Raw genomic sequence first — 13,749 nt, 5'->3', positions numbered from 1 at the left:
GTCACAGACACTGTGCACCGTGCCTGTTCCAGGACAGAAGACACGGCCACGCTGCCTTACATGTGCCTCATCTGTTCTCACACGCCGTGGCGTCCTCGAAATCGGACGGCCCTGTGGAGGCACTTCCTGTTCCTCTCTCTGAAATGCAGCCCGTTGCCAAGAAAGGGGCCCTCGGCCTGCCCTTCACGGCGGCCAGCCTTGTGGTCCCTGGCAGCGTGTCCCTCCGCTCACACCGCGTGCCTGCCAGGGAGCTCAGCTCAGGGGCTGCGGGCTCTTCTGTCTCTCCTTCCTGATGATCTCCAGGTCCTCACAGTCCTGATACTCGGGTTCTTCCCGAAACGTCCAGACCTCCGTGGAGAGCTGCTGTAGCTTCTGCACAGGGAACCAGTGGACAGAAGTGTCGTTAAAGGTGTCCATGTACTGGGCAGTCTGGGCGAACTCCAGCTCCTCCAGTCCCTTCAGGACCTGGGCAAACATTGGAACACACAAACTGAATGGCCACGGTCACGGCCCTGCTCTGGCTTCCATTCCCATTTAAGTCTTACAAAACAAGGAATCTGATTGGAATGTTTTTGTGCAATGAATGGGAAGCCCCTAGGCCAGTGAATGTGCTGGACGGTGCCCCTGAGGGGCAGGGATGGTCAGTGGAACCCCTGGAGGGAGAGGGGGGGGGAGGGAGCTGCCAGCATGGTGACAGCAGTGACATGTCACACCCCTGTCTGTATTCAGACAGATACCTTCGCAATGTAGGAGTAGCTCTTCTGCAGGGTCCTTGTCAACAACCTGCAAATAAAGGAGCCCTGATTACCAGGTGGAAGAGTGGTCCTGTTTGACATCAAACACGGGACACTAGATGCCTTCAGTGTAGTAAGAAGTTAGAGAACCACTGGGGACGTGAGAGAGGCTAACCAGTCCTGCCGGCCTCGCCGAGACGGGAGTGACTCGGACACAGGGTGTGGGGCCCTAGGCAGCAGCAGCAGCAGCTGCCTTCTCCCGTTTTTAGAAACACTTGTGTGCATAACGGCAGGGAGGTGATACTGGTTAGAGCCTGCTGACCTCTCTGGATGGCCTCCTCCCCAGGCCCCTACGGAGAAGCATGCCTGAGTGGGGAATGCACACAGAGAGGCAGGCCGCTGGAGGCTGTCTGGGGGGATGCGGGCGTCGCCCTGGCCCGGCCAGGCCCCGGCGGCCTCGGGCTCACCTTTCCTGCAGCCCCGTGAAGCTGTTCCCGATGATGAGCATCTTGGAAAGCGCGTCCACAGACCAGTTCCTCCACAAGAGGTTGTTGTACAGGGCCGTCCCACAGTGCACCATGTAGAAGAGGGTGGGCTCGCCAGCGACGCTCCGCTTTCCTTCCTGGGCACAGCAGCGACAGGTGTGAACAGCACGCGGGGGAGAGGTGGGACAGGCCCAGGCTGCACAGGGCTGTGATCTCTACACGGACCTCAGTAGCGTGTGGAGATCCTACAGTTACGTAAGGCAGTCGTGGTCCCCACGTATGGCATTTGGAATCCTGCCCACTTCATCAAAGTGAGGCCCCTTCAGCTGTCCCCCAGGGGCAGTCACCCCCTCCCGAGAATCACGGGTCTGCAGGCTCTTTGCTGGTAGGCACCTGCCTGCCCCTGGCCGCCTCTCTCCCTGGCAGCTTCGTTTAGACTAGACTGCCAGGGCGGAGCCAGCCAGGCTGCCCAGGCCTGATCCTGCAGCCTGGGCAGATCCCTGGTGGGCCTGCAGATCCCAGCTCAGACCAGGATCCCTGCCGCGGCTCCGGGGACGCGGTGCCACTTGACAGTGACATCCATCATCTATGGTTAACAGGCCAAATGCCCCGATGGGACCGTGGGGCCCCTGAAGACTGGGACTGAGTTCCTCTTGGTCTCCCAGAAGCTCCCTGTCTGGCACAGAGCAAGCAGAGGCAAAGCTGACCTGAGCGAAGCTACAGACTTTTTGGAGCTGGCCACTACCGGGGAGTGAGGCCTCTCTCGGCTGGGCCTCATCGCATGGCCGCTTACTCAGCAGTTTGATGAAGGTTGGGAACAACCTACAGTCCCCAAATAACACAAAACAAAACGCGCAGGTGTCTGTTCCCAGTGGCTGCAGCCCTGTGCTTATGAGCCGCAGGGCTCAGAAACAGCAAATCCCATCTGTCTGGGGACGCCGGGCCTTTGTCCACATCACGGCCGGGAGCTGTGGGTGCTCCAGTCCAGGGGGAAAGCCTGTCCCATCTCTTGTTCCTGACTCTGGACCAGGGTCACGCTCTGTGTGTGAAATTCACGTTTTCCTGATGGGCCCAACACACGCCAACACAGAGGTAATTGGACGAGCCACAGAGCACAGCACGGGGAAGGGCAGGCAAGCAGTGGTGAGGAGCGTCCACCACTTCTGAGCCAACCCGTCCACGGGCAGAGCCAGGGCCCAGCGTGGTCAGCGTTTGCCCGGCCCTCCCCTTCCATTCCCGGAAGCACGCACCTCGTTCTCGCTCAGAACAGCCACACCGAGGCGGTTCAGAACTGCAGTTTCAAGTGGGCTGAACAGAGGGTCATACACCCAGCAGTGGCTTCTGGGAATCTGAAAGGGAAGACCACTAGTTCAGTGCCAGCGTCTGTGTGCGCTCAGGGGCGTGGGGGTGAAGACGAATCCGGAACCTCACCTGGCACTTTTCCAGGAGGAGGAGCAAAAACGCTAGCTGGTTTCTCGCTACGACGCACGTGGCAAAGCTGCCGAGGCCGTAGCACACACACTTGAGCTGGCAGGCTCCGGGGGCCACCGCGTCTGCCGGCGCAGAGCCAGGGGCCACCGCTGACTCAGTCAGATGCAGCCTTCCCAGGGCTCCAGAGAGAGACCCCACCGGGGCCTTCAGTTGCTCCTGATGTTTTGTAAGACACCTGCTAACAGTGTCTGGAAAAGCAGGCCCCCAGATGGGGTCAGAGGGCGTGCGCAAGTCATCCCCACACCCAAGTCCCGAGACCCTATGAGAAAGGGAGCACGGGGTGGGGCCCTCCACTCTGCTGGCCTCATGGTCGCAGGTCCTGGGCTGTGCCGCCACACCCACCACGAACAGAAGGGCTCCCACGGCCTCAAACCCAATGAAGGCTTCCAGCTAAACAAAACAGGCTTCCATCTGAATGGGAAGCCACTCTGATGTAGGGTAAAGGTTTCATCAGTGAAACACCTGCTTTTTATTACAGCAAACAACGGAGGAGAGCTCTCAAAATCACTATAAACGGGAGGAGGAGGGACTGGTGTGGCACAGTGGGTAAGCTGCTGCCTGCAATGTTTCAGAGAGAGGTTCCAGTCCTGGCTGCTCCACTTCCGATCCAGCTCCCTGGTAACGCACCTAGGAAAGCAGCGGAGGATGGCCCAAGTCTTTGGGCCCCTGCACCCACATGGGAGACAGGGATGGAGTTCCAGGCTCCTGACTTTGGCCTGGCCCAATCTTGCCTGTTGCGGCCATTTGGGGGAGTGAACCAGCAATACCCCTTTCTCTCTCTCTCTCCAACTCTGCCTTTCAAGTAAACAAAGACCTTAAGAAAAAAAAAAAAAAAGGAATAGGAGTATTTAATTATAAAAAGCTCAAAGAAAAAGCTGCTGTCTGCCTTTTTCACACTGGTCATTAATTTAGTTGAAAAATCGCATGCAATACAAAAAGGCCACGTATCAGATCAGCAGACAGACTGTTAACTAAGACACCCACTCCTGCTAGAAACTGATCCACGAAGGAATTGGCTCTTGAGGTCCTTGCTACAAAAAGCTTTTTGGAGAAGCTGACAATGGAGAGCACGCTGGCCACCACCTCTCACTGAATTCTGGTGCCGGGAATATATCCTAAGGTCCCCCTCTATTTGGTAAACACCTTACACGTAAGGTGCTCATTGCGAAGTCAGGTGTAATGATCAAAGATAAAGGCAAAATGTAAACATTCGTCAATGAAGTTAGCTATGGTCCAGTCACTCCCTGTGTAACTATATGGCCACACATTCGGGAGATGAGACTGTCTACGGTGTAACATCGATGGCACAGAGCAGGGGCATGTTAAGGTTCCGTAAGGATGACACTAAGGTCTCCTGCTAGGCAGCAGGCAACACTGTTTAAGCACTAAACAGTCACTTAGTTCTCAGAATGACACTGCAGGCTATGCACCTTAGCCCCTGTGTCACAGGGAAGGAAGTGGCTGTCAGCTGTGAGGCGGAGGCAGAACTGGAACCCGGCACCTACACCATTCTGGGAAGCAAAATGCCTCTCGGGGGAATCGGACTCCTTCCCTGTTCCCTTTCACGGCTCTTCCCCAGTCCTCCGGCCCTCCCCACGGCAGGGGAGGCTCACCTAGTGCTGAACTCCAGAAGTCCGAGAGGAGCAGGTCTCCCCTGCGGAGAGAAAAACTGCGGTGGTCTCCCAGCCTTTACAAGCCTCACCTCCCCGACCGTGCCGGGCACCCTGAGCCCAGCAAGCTACAGAGTCGGTGAACACGCCAGAGCCAGAGCACATGCTGCTGGGCTCAGGGAGGCCTCCTGGACAGCGACCCTGATCACCAGGGTCAGGTCTCGGCCTGTTCCGTATCCTTGGTCCCCAGCGCACACAGGGCTGCAGCTCAGTGGACCGCTGCGGACTCAGACTCGGGCTCTCAGAGCTGTAACTGCCTCACCGCTGAAATGGGGGGGAGAATCCCATCTAGCACAAGGGGTTGGGGGGAGGGGAGGTTAAACAGTCACCACTCGGCGCGAGGCCACAGTGCAAAGCGGCAGAGTCCAAGACACCAACGCCAAGCGCCTGGGTTTGCTTTCTAGTCGACTGCTTTCCAAATGGCCGGAGCAAAACAACATCAACAGTGGACTTAAAGTGAACGGGATTTGGATGGACGGACGGACACACCTCAAGCCAGGGACAGTATTTAGGAGGCCGGAAGGGAAAAATAAAAAATAAAAATCTGCTCGAAGGCTGCTCCCGCGTTCCCCACGGAGGGCAAAAGAGTGCTCTGGTCAGCCCATCCAGTGCCAGGCCCCTCTGTCCTCGCGGCGGGGAGACCACACCACACTCAGGGGCACCAGGAGATGCAGGGAGCTCCTGGGAGACGCTGTGGATGTTGGGGAAAGAGGTCCAAGGTCAAGGGTTAGGGGAAGTGACTTCAGAGTTCTCCAATCCTCCCTCCCCACACACAGACAGACACACAGACACCCTCTAACATCTTAGTCCTGCTCTTTCTTTCTCGGGCCGCCACCTGTTGTTCAGAGGTAACTTCTGGGCCCCCACTGCCTCTCGCCCCTGATTCCAGGGGAGAGGAGCACACAGAAGCAGGCTATTCGCTCTCCTTTGTGATGGCCCTTCAGAGGCTGAGATGCAGAAAGGCTAACTAGAGCTGCAAGACGGCAAACAAAGTAGGAACACTAAACAGGGGCAGACGCCCTGGCATAGCAGGTAAAGCCACCGCCTGCAGAGCTGGCATCCCATATGGTCACCGGTTGGAGTCCCGGCTGCTCCACTTCCGATCCAGTTCTCTGCTGCTGCAGCCGGGAAAGCGGAAGAAGATGGCCCAAATGCCTGGACCTCCGCTCTCGCGTGGGAGACCCAGAAGAAGCTCCTGGCTGCCCCCTGGCACGGCCCTGGCCATTGTGGCCATTTGGGGAGTGAACCAGTGGGTGGAAGACCTCTATTTCTCCCTCTCCACATGAAAGCTCACGGGTCCCCCCAAATAATCCTAGGTGGCTGCCATTTGTACCCCAGGCTCACAAACCAGACGGCGGAGGCGCGGGGTCTACCAGCTGCCCAAGTCCAAGCCATCGCACCCACAGCACCAGGAACGGCAGTCTTTGCTGAGCGCGTACTCCGCCCCGGACCCGCCACGCCACGCCACGCGCTCCGTGCCCCGGGGGAACCCCGCGCCCCAGCACCGCTTACAAGGCGCGCAGTGCGGTGCCCCCGCGCGCGGGGATCATCAGAGCCAGGGCCGCCCTCCCACTCACTCAGCCTCCCGGAGCCGACGAAGCACGACTCCAGGGTCTGCCTCGAGCCCCGCCTCGGGACTCCGGGCCGCCGCCCGTGCCCGCGGTCGCCGCGCGCCCGAGCGCCTCCTCCGCGGAGCCGCAGTCTCCCACGCGTCCAGCGCCGCCATGAGCCCGTGACGCCATCGCGGCGCGACGCGGCGGCCCGTGCGTCATCACCGCGCGCCGGCCGGCCGGGAGCTGCGGTGGGCGGGGCGGCGCGTGACCCGGGGCCTCGCCGCCGCGCGTGGGTGAAGCTGGCCCGAGCCCTCGATTGCGCCGCCGCCGTCCGCACTCCGGGGTCAGAGCCCCAGAAGCTCGAGCTCCGGGCTGCCTGTGTACTCCGGTGGGTGGGCGGCGCGGGGACACCGAGGGGGGCGGGACCCCAGCCCCGTCGCAGCCCCGGGCCCCTTGCCCACCTTTTCCCAGCGCCCCGGGCACGGAGGCCGGACGCCTTGCTGGTTGCTATCGCTTCCTGAGCTCCGCGGGCTGCGTCCGGCGACTCCCTGCCCCTTCGCGGCCCCCTTGTCAGCCCTGCCATTTCCGCCGTCGCGGCCCCCCACCCCCCGGTTTTCCCTTTCTGGCCACTTCCTGACCCTCCCCTCCCGCGAGTCGTCCGCTCGCCTCCCCCCACCCACGGCCGTGATCGCGTCTCCTGGGCCTTCCCGAGAGCGCAGAGTGGACCTTCGCAGGGTAGGGCCCGGGAGCTCTGGGAGCTAGGCATCGTGGGGGTGGCGGTGGGGGGCTCACGCTGCTGTCCCTGGGTCCCTCCACGCCACGCAGATCCGGTGGGGATGACCCCGGGAGGGGCCCAGCTCAACAGATCTGAGGGCTGCGGTGCAGGCTGGCGAATTTAACAAGCCATGCCGAGTCCCCTCTGGTGGCACAAGGTCCCTGCCCCAGAATGTCCCCTAGACGTGACCCCGGGTTGATGTTTTCGCAGAGCCCGGTGAGGGGGGTCACCGGCGGCGGGGGGCAGGGGGGCTGCACCCTGCGACCTGAGGACATCAGAGGCGGGTTCAAGCATCAGAGCAGGTGATGCCAGAGCCGGATCCCACTTTGTCTTGTGGGAGTTTGGAAGCCCCTTGGTCCAGTTCTCTCTTTGCTTGTCGAAGAAGCCTTGCTCAGCCCTGGATTTCGCCACGTTCGGATGACTTAGGGGCTGGCGGCGGGTGTGTGTGTGTGTGTGTGTGTGTGTCCAGTTCCTTAATTCGGGTTCTGTTCTTACTACAGCCGCCGCTTGATCTGTCTGGCTGTCCGGTACACCCAGCGCCTTCTGCACTCTCACTGTTTCATTTTACGTCTGTGAGGTCTGTGGTTATCCGCTGTTGACTGTGCAAGGAACTCAGGCTCCTGGCTCAGAGTCTCGCCCGCCCTTTTTAAAGCCTGAAACATGATTTTCTCGCATTAGGAAGCTCTTTGAAGACTTCGCCTCTGTTTTCACTCTGCTGGTCACATGTTCGCTGGGGAGTTTCTGAAATAATCAGTCCCTTGTGTTCCTTCCAGAGCCGAGGCACTGATGTTTGGACTGGAAGCTTCCGGACTTCGGGAGCTCCGAGTGCCTTCAGAATCCTGCCCCAGCATGCATCTGCCCCGTCGGGCTTTTCCTGGGGAGCAGCTGGGAGAGGCCACCGCGTAGACAGCCACGCCGAGGCTCCCGGTACCACACCGCGGCAGTGACTTCTCCGGTAGAGTCCTGTCTCGTGTGCTCACCGAGTTCTAAGGCACGGAGAGGTATTTGGAACTGAAGATTTGGCAAGGAAGAGAAAAGACGCGTTCGTGCTGGACACAAACTACGTGGCCGTGTGACAGAAGACTCAAAAAGCTGCTACATCGGAGTCACCGGACTTGGGGGACCGCGGGGCGACGGAAGTGACCCTGGAGAACAGGGATGAGGGCCCCTGGGGAATAGATGGCCGCCACCCCGGCCGCGGAGACAAAGGCGAACTCCTGGTGAGTATCCAGCCCGTGAGGCCGCGCGCTGGGCAGCTGGGTGCATCTGTGAGTGAATTGAAAGTCCACAGCTGGGTCATCTTGATTCTCTCTCTTTCTTAAAAAAAAAAAAAAAGCGTTTATGTATTTGAAAGGCCGAGTGACACAGATAGTGAGAGACAGAAAGAGATCTTTCATGCACTGGTTCACTCCCCAAATGTGGGTGGGTCAGGGCTGGGCCAGGCCGAAGCCAGGAGCCAGGAACTCCTTCCAGGTCTCCCACGTGGGTGGCAGGGGCCCAGGTCCTTGGGTTGTCACCTGCTGCTTCCCAGGCACATGAGCAGGAAGCTGGAGGATTGGCAGTGCAGGTGGGACTCGATACCACGTGGTGGCTTAGCCCACTGTGCCGCACAGCCTGCTCCATCTTGGTTTTCTTAAGAATAAAATGTTAAGCCGTTTTCCCCAGAACTGCTGAATCAAACACGTGGGGCATGTTTCTCGAAAGCGAGTGTGTTTGAAGCTTGCAAAGCTCTTGCCGTGTCAGACAGTCTGGTATTGCTGGTAGCCTGCAAAAAAAAAAAAAAAAAAAAAGCCACAGCTGCCCCTGGCAGCCCTCTCTGATGGTCATGTAGGCATTGGGGTCTTCACTCTGCAGAGCCAAAGAATGGCTGCCTTTGAGGACCGAGCGGCGTGAGCGGGGGTGCAGGGCATTGCACAGCGTCTGCTGGTTAATCCCTCTCCTACCTCAGTGCAGCAGGCAGTCATCAGAGAGATGAAAGTGAGAGGCGTGACTCAACTAGAATTGGCAGGCTCCGCTGACTCATTACATGCGGGGAGTCCCCCCCTCCATGACACCCAAGTTCCTGCCTTGTGCCTGGAGAGCAGGAGTGCCTTCCCTGAGCGTGTGGGGACAGGGAGGAGCGAGGAGCAGGCCCACTGTGGGGCTTCCCGGGTGGTTTTGCAGCGCCTTGGGGGATATTTGATCAACTTGCCATACAGTGAGTTTCATCTCCGGCCCCAGGACCCAGGAAAGTGGAGCAAGTTAGGGATGGAGCAGGAAGGGGTGGCGGGAGCCAGCGAGGGTGGAGATCCCCAGCAGAGGGCGCTGCTGACAAGGCTCATGCCAGAGGCCGACCAGGGGTGCTTTCGGGATTTTAAGAGTAAAACTTGGGGGCAGCATTGTGGCATAGGGGGTTAAGCTGACAGGTCTCTGGCATCCTGTATCAGAACGCTGGTTCAAGTCTTGGCTGCTCTGCTTCAGATCCAGCTTCCTGCCAATGCACCTGGGAGGCGGCAGATGGTGGCTCAAGTACTTGGGCCCCTGTCACCCACTTGGGAGACCCAGATGGAGTTCCTGGCTCCTGGCTGCAGCAGCCATCTGGGGAGTGAGCAGCAGGTGGAAGATCAGTTTCTCTCTCTCTCTCTCTCACTCAGCATTTTTAAAAAAAAGGTTTTTACATTTTTTTTAAGGGATAAAACTGAGTCCCAGACTTTGGAGAGTTTGCCTTGTGGCCTTAAAGAAGTAATCGGGTAAAAACGTTGACAGAGGACGGTGTATCTCAGCGTAGACCTGGGGAACAGAGGCTTAGGAAGATCCCGGGGATGGGGGTGTCTCGTGGCCGAGTGAGTGAGGAGAGGGTCTGCGTAACCCTCAGAGGCCCAGGCCTGGTGAGGTGTGAGCAGCCAGGAGCCTGGTGTCCTCGGTGACCGGGAGGCCTCTGCTCTTCCCGTCGCGGATCTCCGAGTGTGTTGCACCTGCACCAGAGCTGCGAGGCGCGCGCCCCCTGCAGGCGTGCCAGGTGAGCGGCCAGCTCCCGCCGGAAGGGCTGTTGGCAGAGACCCCACTGCCGCCGCTGTGGCCCCGGCCGGACGTTTCTATCCGAGCCTTAGAAGCCGGTGTGGTTGCGTCGTCCAGGTCGAATGTCTCTGGCACGAGCTGTCCGGTGGGCACCCGGCGTTTGCTCGGCTGCTGCCTCTCCGGGCAGCTGGCCTGCGTGCCGGCTGGGGAGGGCCCTGTTCCTAGTGGGGCGCCCGCCCTCGCGGACGGTTTTATCTCTGCGTAGCTGCCGGGCTCCTTCCCCTCGGGGGCCTCCAGAGGAGGGCTCGAGCCCTCCCCGGGCTGGGCTGTCGGGCGCTGCCTTTGGAGCGCCACGGCCCCCGGGTCAAAGGACGCGCGGCCCCGTTCTGCTCTCTCGCCAGGTGGAATTACTTTTTTCTTTACGATGGTTCCAAGGTGAAGGAAGAAGGCGATCCGACGAGAGCTGGCATCTGTTACTTCTATCCCTCGCAGGTAAGCGGTAGCGGTGACTGCAGGGAGCGTCCCGCGGCCTCCGCCGGGCGCTGTGTCAGGGAGCACAGGCCCGTCACTGGTGGCTGCTCTGGGCGTGTGCGGGGCTGCTGGCGCCTTCTTAGTCGTGCTGTTTCCTGTTCTGCTCTTAAAATTCCCAGGCGGCTCAGCGTCTCCATCTTCCCTCCTGTTGTGACGTCATGGTTTTTGGCTGCCTCCCCTGCCCCCTGGGTTTTTGATCAAGGTTGTTTTTTTTTTTTTTTTTAAAGCTTTGGGTTTTTTTTTTTTTTTTTTTTTTTTTGACAGACAGAGTGGACAGTAGAGGGAGACAGAGAGAAAGGTCTTCCTTTTTGCCGTTTGTTCACCCTCCAATGGCCGCCGCGGTAGGCGCGCTGCGGCCGGCGCACCGCGCTGTTCCGATGGCAGGAGCCAGGTGCTTCTCCTGGTCTCCCATGGGGTGCAGGGCCCAAGCACTTGGGCCATCCTCCACTGCACTCCCTGGCCACAGCAGAGAGCTGGCCTGGAAGAGGGGCAACCGGGACAGGATCGGTGCCCCGACCGGGACTAGAACCCGGTGTGCTGGTGCCACAAGGCGGAGGATTAGCCTGTTAAGCCACGGCGCCGGCCTTTAAAGCTTTGGTTTGAACCTGCATAGACATGGGGGGGGGGGGAGTCCGTGGACCCTCCCGCATCACTGCTGACTCCACGGGTGTCGGCTCGTGGACAGTTTCCTGTGCTCTATCCTAACCTCCCACTCCCTATTTTTTTTTCCTGAAGAAAATTCTAGACATTGTGTCATCTCACCAGTGTCAAGTAACATCTCTAACTGGAAAGGACATCGTTTTAAGCATTGTCACACCTAACAGAAGTTACAATAATTAGGAACAGTAATTCCTTAATATCATTTGGTCCCTAGACTATATTTAAATTTTATCTTGTTATTGTCGATGTTATTTAGTCTGTCCTCCTTCCCCTCTTTCTTTCTGTCTTTTTTTTTTCCTAACTAAGATTTAAACGAGGCCCACATATTCTGCAAACCCCTGCCCCATTCTGTATTTTCGGTCCCTCCTCACCTCCCCATCCAGCGTCCCCCTGGCCCAGGCCATTGAGTGCTTGAAGAAGCTGGCCCGTCTGCCGCGGGATGCCTCACACTCTGACTCGCCTCCTCCCTGCCTCATGGCACCGCCTCTTCGTGTCTTCTACGCATTGTATTTCCTTCAAAGTAGTTGTAAGCTCCAGAGCTTCGTTGGGTTCATGGTTGGTTCGCTCAGGAAAGAACTCTCTGTAGGGAGCGTGGACAGTCCCTGCCGCGTCCCGCAGTGCCTGCCCATCCCACGGCCAGCCAGGGCTGGGATTGGCTGGGAGAGTCTGCAGATTGCGCCCCTGCGTGGGCAGCGGGGATTCATCCCACTGCCGGAGCCACCCCGTGCCGGGGATTTGAGTGGGAACGAAAGGCTCGTGCCTCTGCTGCAGCTCGTGCTGTAAGCCCAGCGACAGAACTAGTGTTCCACATGGTCTTCCGGGGTCGGCTCTGGGTGTTCTGTGCGGTGCCATCAGCCCAGGCAGGGCTGGGCAGCGCTGGAAAGGGCTAGAGAGGAAGTATCTCACCTGCAAGGTCTCCAGCGCTAGACAGGAAGTATCTCACCCGCAGGGTCTCCAGCGCGTCTTCCTCTTGGTTGTCACAACCCTGAGAATCCACGAAAGCCATTCTTAGCTTGCAGAGCAGAATGGGCCTGCAGGCTTTCCTGTAGTCTGAGGCACGACCCAGGAGTTCCCGAACTTCACCTTGGCCCTGGGCTCTGCTCCTCTCCCGTAGACCCTGCTCGACCAACAGGAGTTGCTCTGCGGGCAGATTGCCGGCGTTGTCCGCTGCGTCTCCGACATTTCCGGCTCTCCTCCGGCCCTCGTTCGTCTGCGGAAGCTGAAGTTTGCCGTGAAGGTTGACGGGGATCACCTCTGGGTGAGTTCAACGGTGGGATCGGTGCTGGCGTCAGATATTTGATGTGAGGCATGGATGTCCCCACCCGTGTCTTTTCTGCTAGCCAGATGTCTTACCCTTAATTTTCTTTTCTAAACTTGTTTCTGTTAATTTTTATTTATTTGAAAGGTAGAGTGACAGAGAGAGAATCCTCTATCCTTCAGGTCACTCCCCACATTCTCTCAGTAGCCAGGAACTCCATCCAGGTCTCCCACGTGGGCGGCAGGGACCCAGGACTTGAACCGTCACCTGCTGCCTCCCAGGGTGCGCATCAGCAGGATGCTGGATGGGAAGTGGAGGCGAGACTTGAGCTAGGCACTCTGTGGCGGTTAAGCCTGTCGCACCACTAAGCCTGCCCCCTCCTCATTTTCCTAATGATGCCTTTTGAGAAGAAGTTTTTAATTCTAATGGAGTCTAATTTATCCGTTTTAGCATTTATGATTACGCTTTCCTATCCAGGAAACCCTTGCCTACTGCTTTGGAGACGATAGTCTCTAGTTTTGTTTTTTTTGGTAAGAGTTTTGTAGTTTCTGATTTTAAACTCAGGTCCTTTAATCCGTCTTGGGTTACTATTTCTGAATGGTGTGAGTAGGGGTCAAGGGTCATTTTCTTCCATCTGAACAAACACCCAGTTGTCCCAGAACTGAAAAGACTTTTCCCTTCACTTGGGACTCCTTTGCCTCCTTTGTCACAGACCTGGTGACCGTTGGGGCATGGCTCTGTCTGGGCTCTGGGGAATCGCTGCAGGTGCCGCCCTGTCTCCATTCCTGTAGCTTTGTAACGCGTCTCAACTCCGGACAGTCTACGTTCTCCGTCCTTTTTTTTTTTTTTTTTTCCCTTTTTTTAAGACAGCTTCGGCTCTTTTAGGTCCTCTGTGTTTCCATTGTGGAGTCAGTGTGTCAGCTTCCGCAGAGGAGCTCCAGGGGTTACGGCTGGGGCTGCGTTCAGCCTGCAGATGAGCGGGGGGTGGGGTGGGGTGGGTGAGCACTGCCCCGAGCCAGGCCGGTACGAGCCCTTGTCTTACGTCGGTGACCACAGGAAACAGCCTTGTCCAACTGTAGCCACGGCCCGGGAATTTTTTAAATGTGTTTTCTGCCCGGGTTTGTTTATGGCTTGTGTTCCTGACGATTCCCTAGGGCAGGTTCCTGGAGCTAGCTTACTGGCTTCAAGAACGCGAGCTTTTCTCAGGCCCGTGGAGCACGTGGCCAGCTGGCTTCCCAGCTGAGCAAGCATTGTCTTCCGTGGAGCTCAGCACCGAGCTCAGCAGTTTGGCGGCCGAGAACCGTGATGACTCAGCCGGCTCTGGCCCAGAGGCCCTGGTCCAGCTGCAGGCACAGCGTGGCCCTCCGCGGGGCAGTTGGAGAGTCTGTAGTGAAACGCGCCTTTCACGGCCCCGTCCAGGTGACGGTCTTAATGATGCAGGGGCCAGAAGAGAGGTCCACAGGGTCTGGAGCTGGCCAAACAGCGATTGTGGAGGTGCCAGGATCTGGGCTGGGCCCCGGAGGGGCTGGGCAAGGCCTGGACGAACGAACAGGAGGGAAGAGAGCACTTCGGCCTGGGCAGCGGGCAGGGGTGGA

At 58.4% G+C, this 13,749-nt stretch overlaps 2 protein-coding genes across 2 annotated transcripts in view; one reads left to right on the top strand and one right to left on the bottom strand.

Annotated features, from left to right (window-relative positions):
* Nucleotides 1-252: 252 nt before the first annotated feature.
* On the bottom strand, nucleotides 253-5,946 carry SRRD (SRR1 domain containing). The gene is made up of 7 exons (XM_062182661.1): nucleotides 5,893-5,946; nucleotides 4,324-4,364; nucleotides 2,651-2,898; nucleotides 2,470-2,568; nucleotides 1,202-1,356; nucleotides 738-783; nucleotides 253-465 (listed from the first exon to the last, which is right to left on the bottom strand). Exons 1-7 carry the CDS (start codon nucleotides 5,928-5,930, stop codon nucleotides 253-255), a joined length of 840 nt encoding a protein of 279 aa, XP_062038645.1. The 5' UTR covers nucleotides 5,931-5,946.
* Nucleotides 5,947-6,207: 261 nt separating this feature from the next.
* Nucleotides 6,208-13,749, top strand: part of HPS4 (HPS4 biogenesis of lysosomal organelles complex 3 subunit 2) — a 28,197-nt gene continuing 20,655 nt past the window's right edge. Inside the window, exons 1-4 of the mRNA XM_062181961.1 lie at nucleotides 6,208-6,321; nucleotides 7,482-7,928; nucleotides 10,107-10,197; nucleotides 12,011-12,154. Coding sequence (XP_062037945.1) covers nucleotides 7,888-7,928; nucleotides 10,107-10,197; nucleotides 12,011-12,154 — 276 coding nt within the window. The 5' untranslated portion in view covers nucleotides 6,208-6,321; nucleotides 7,482-7,887. The remainder of the gene's footprint in view (nucleotides 6,322-7,481; nucleotides 7,929-10,106; nucleotides 10,198-12,010; nucleotides 12,155-13,749) is intronic.

The sequence above is a fragment of the Lepus europaeus genome, chromosome 23 (genome assembly GCF_033115175.1).
Source record: "Lepus europaeus isolate LE1 chromosome 23, mLepTim1.pri, whole genome shotgun sequence".
NCBI lineage: Eukaryota > Metazoa > Chordata > Mammalia > Lagomorpha > Leporidae > Lepus > Lepus europaeus.
The sequence above is the reverse complement of the archived record's forward strand: the minus strand, read 5'-3'. Positions and strand labels throughout refer to the sequence as shown.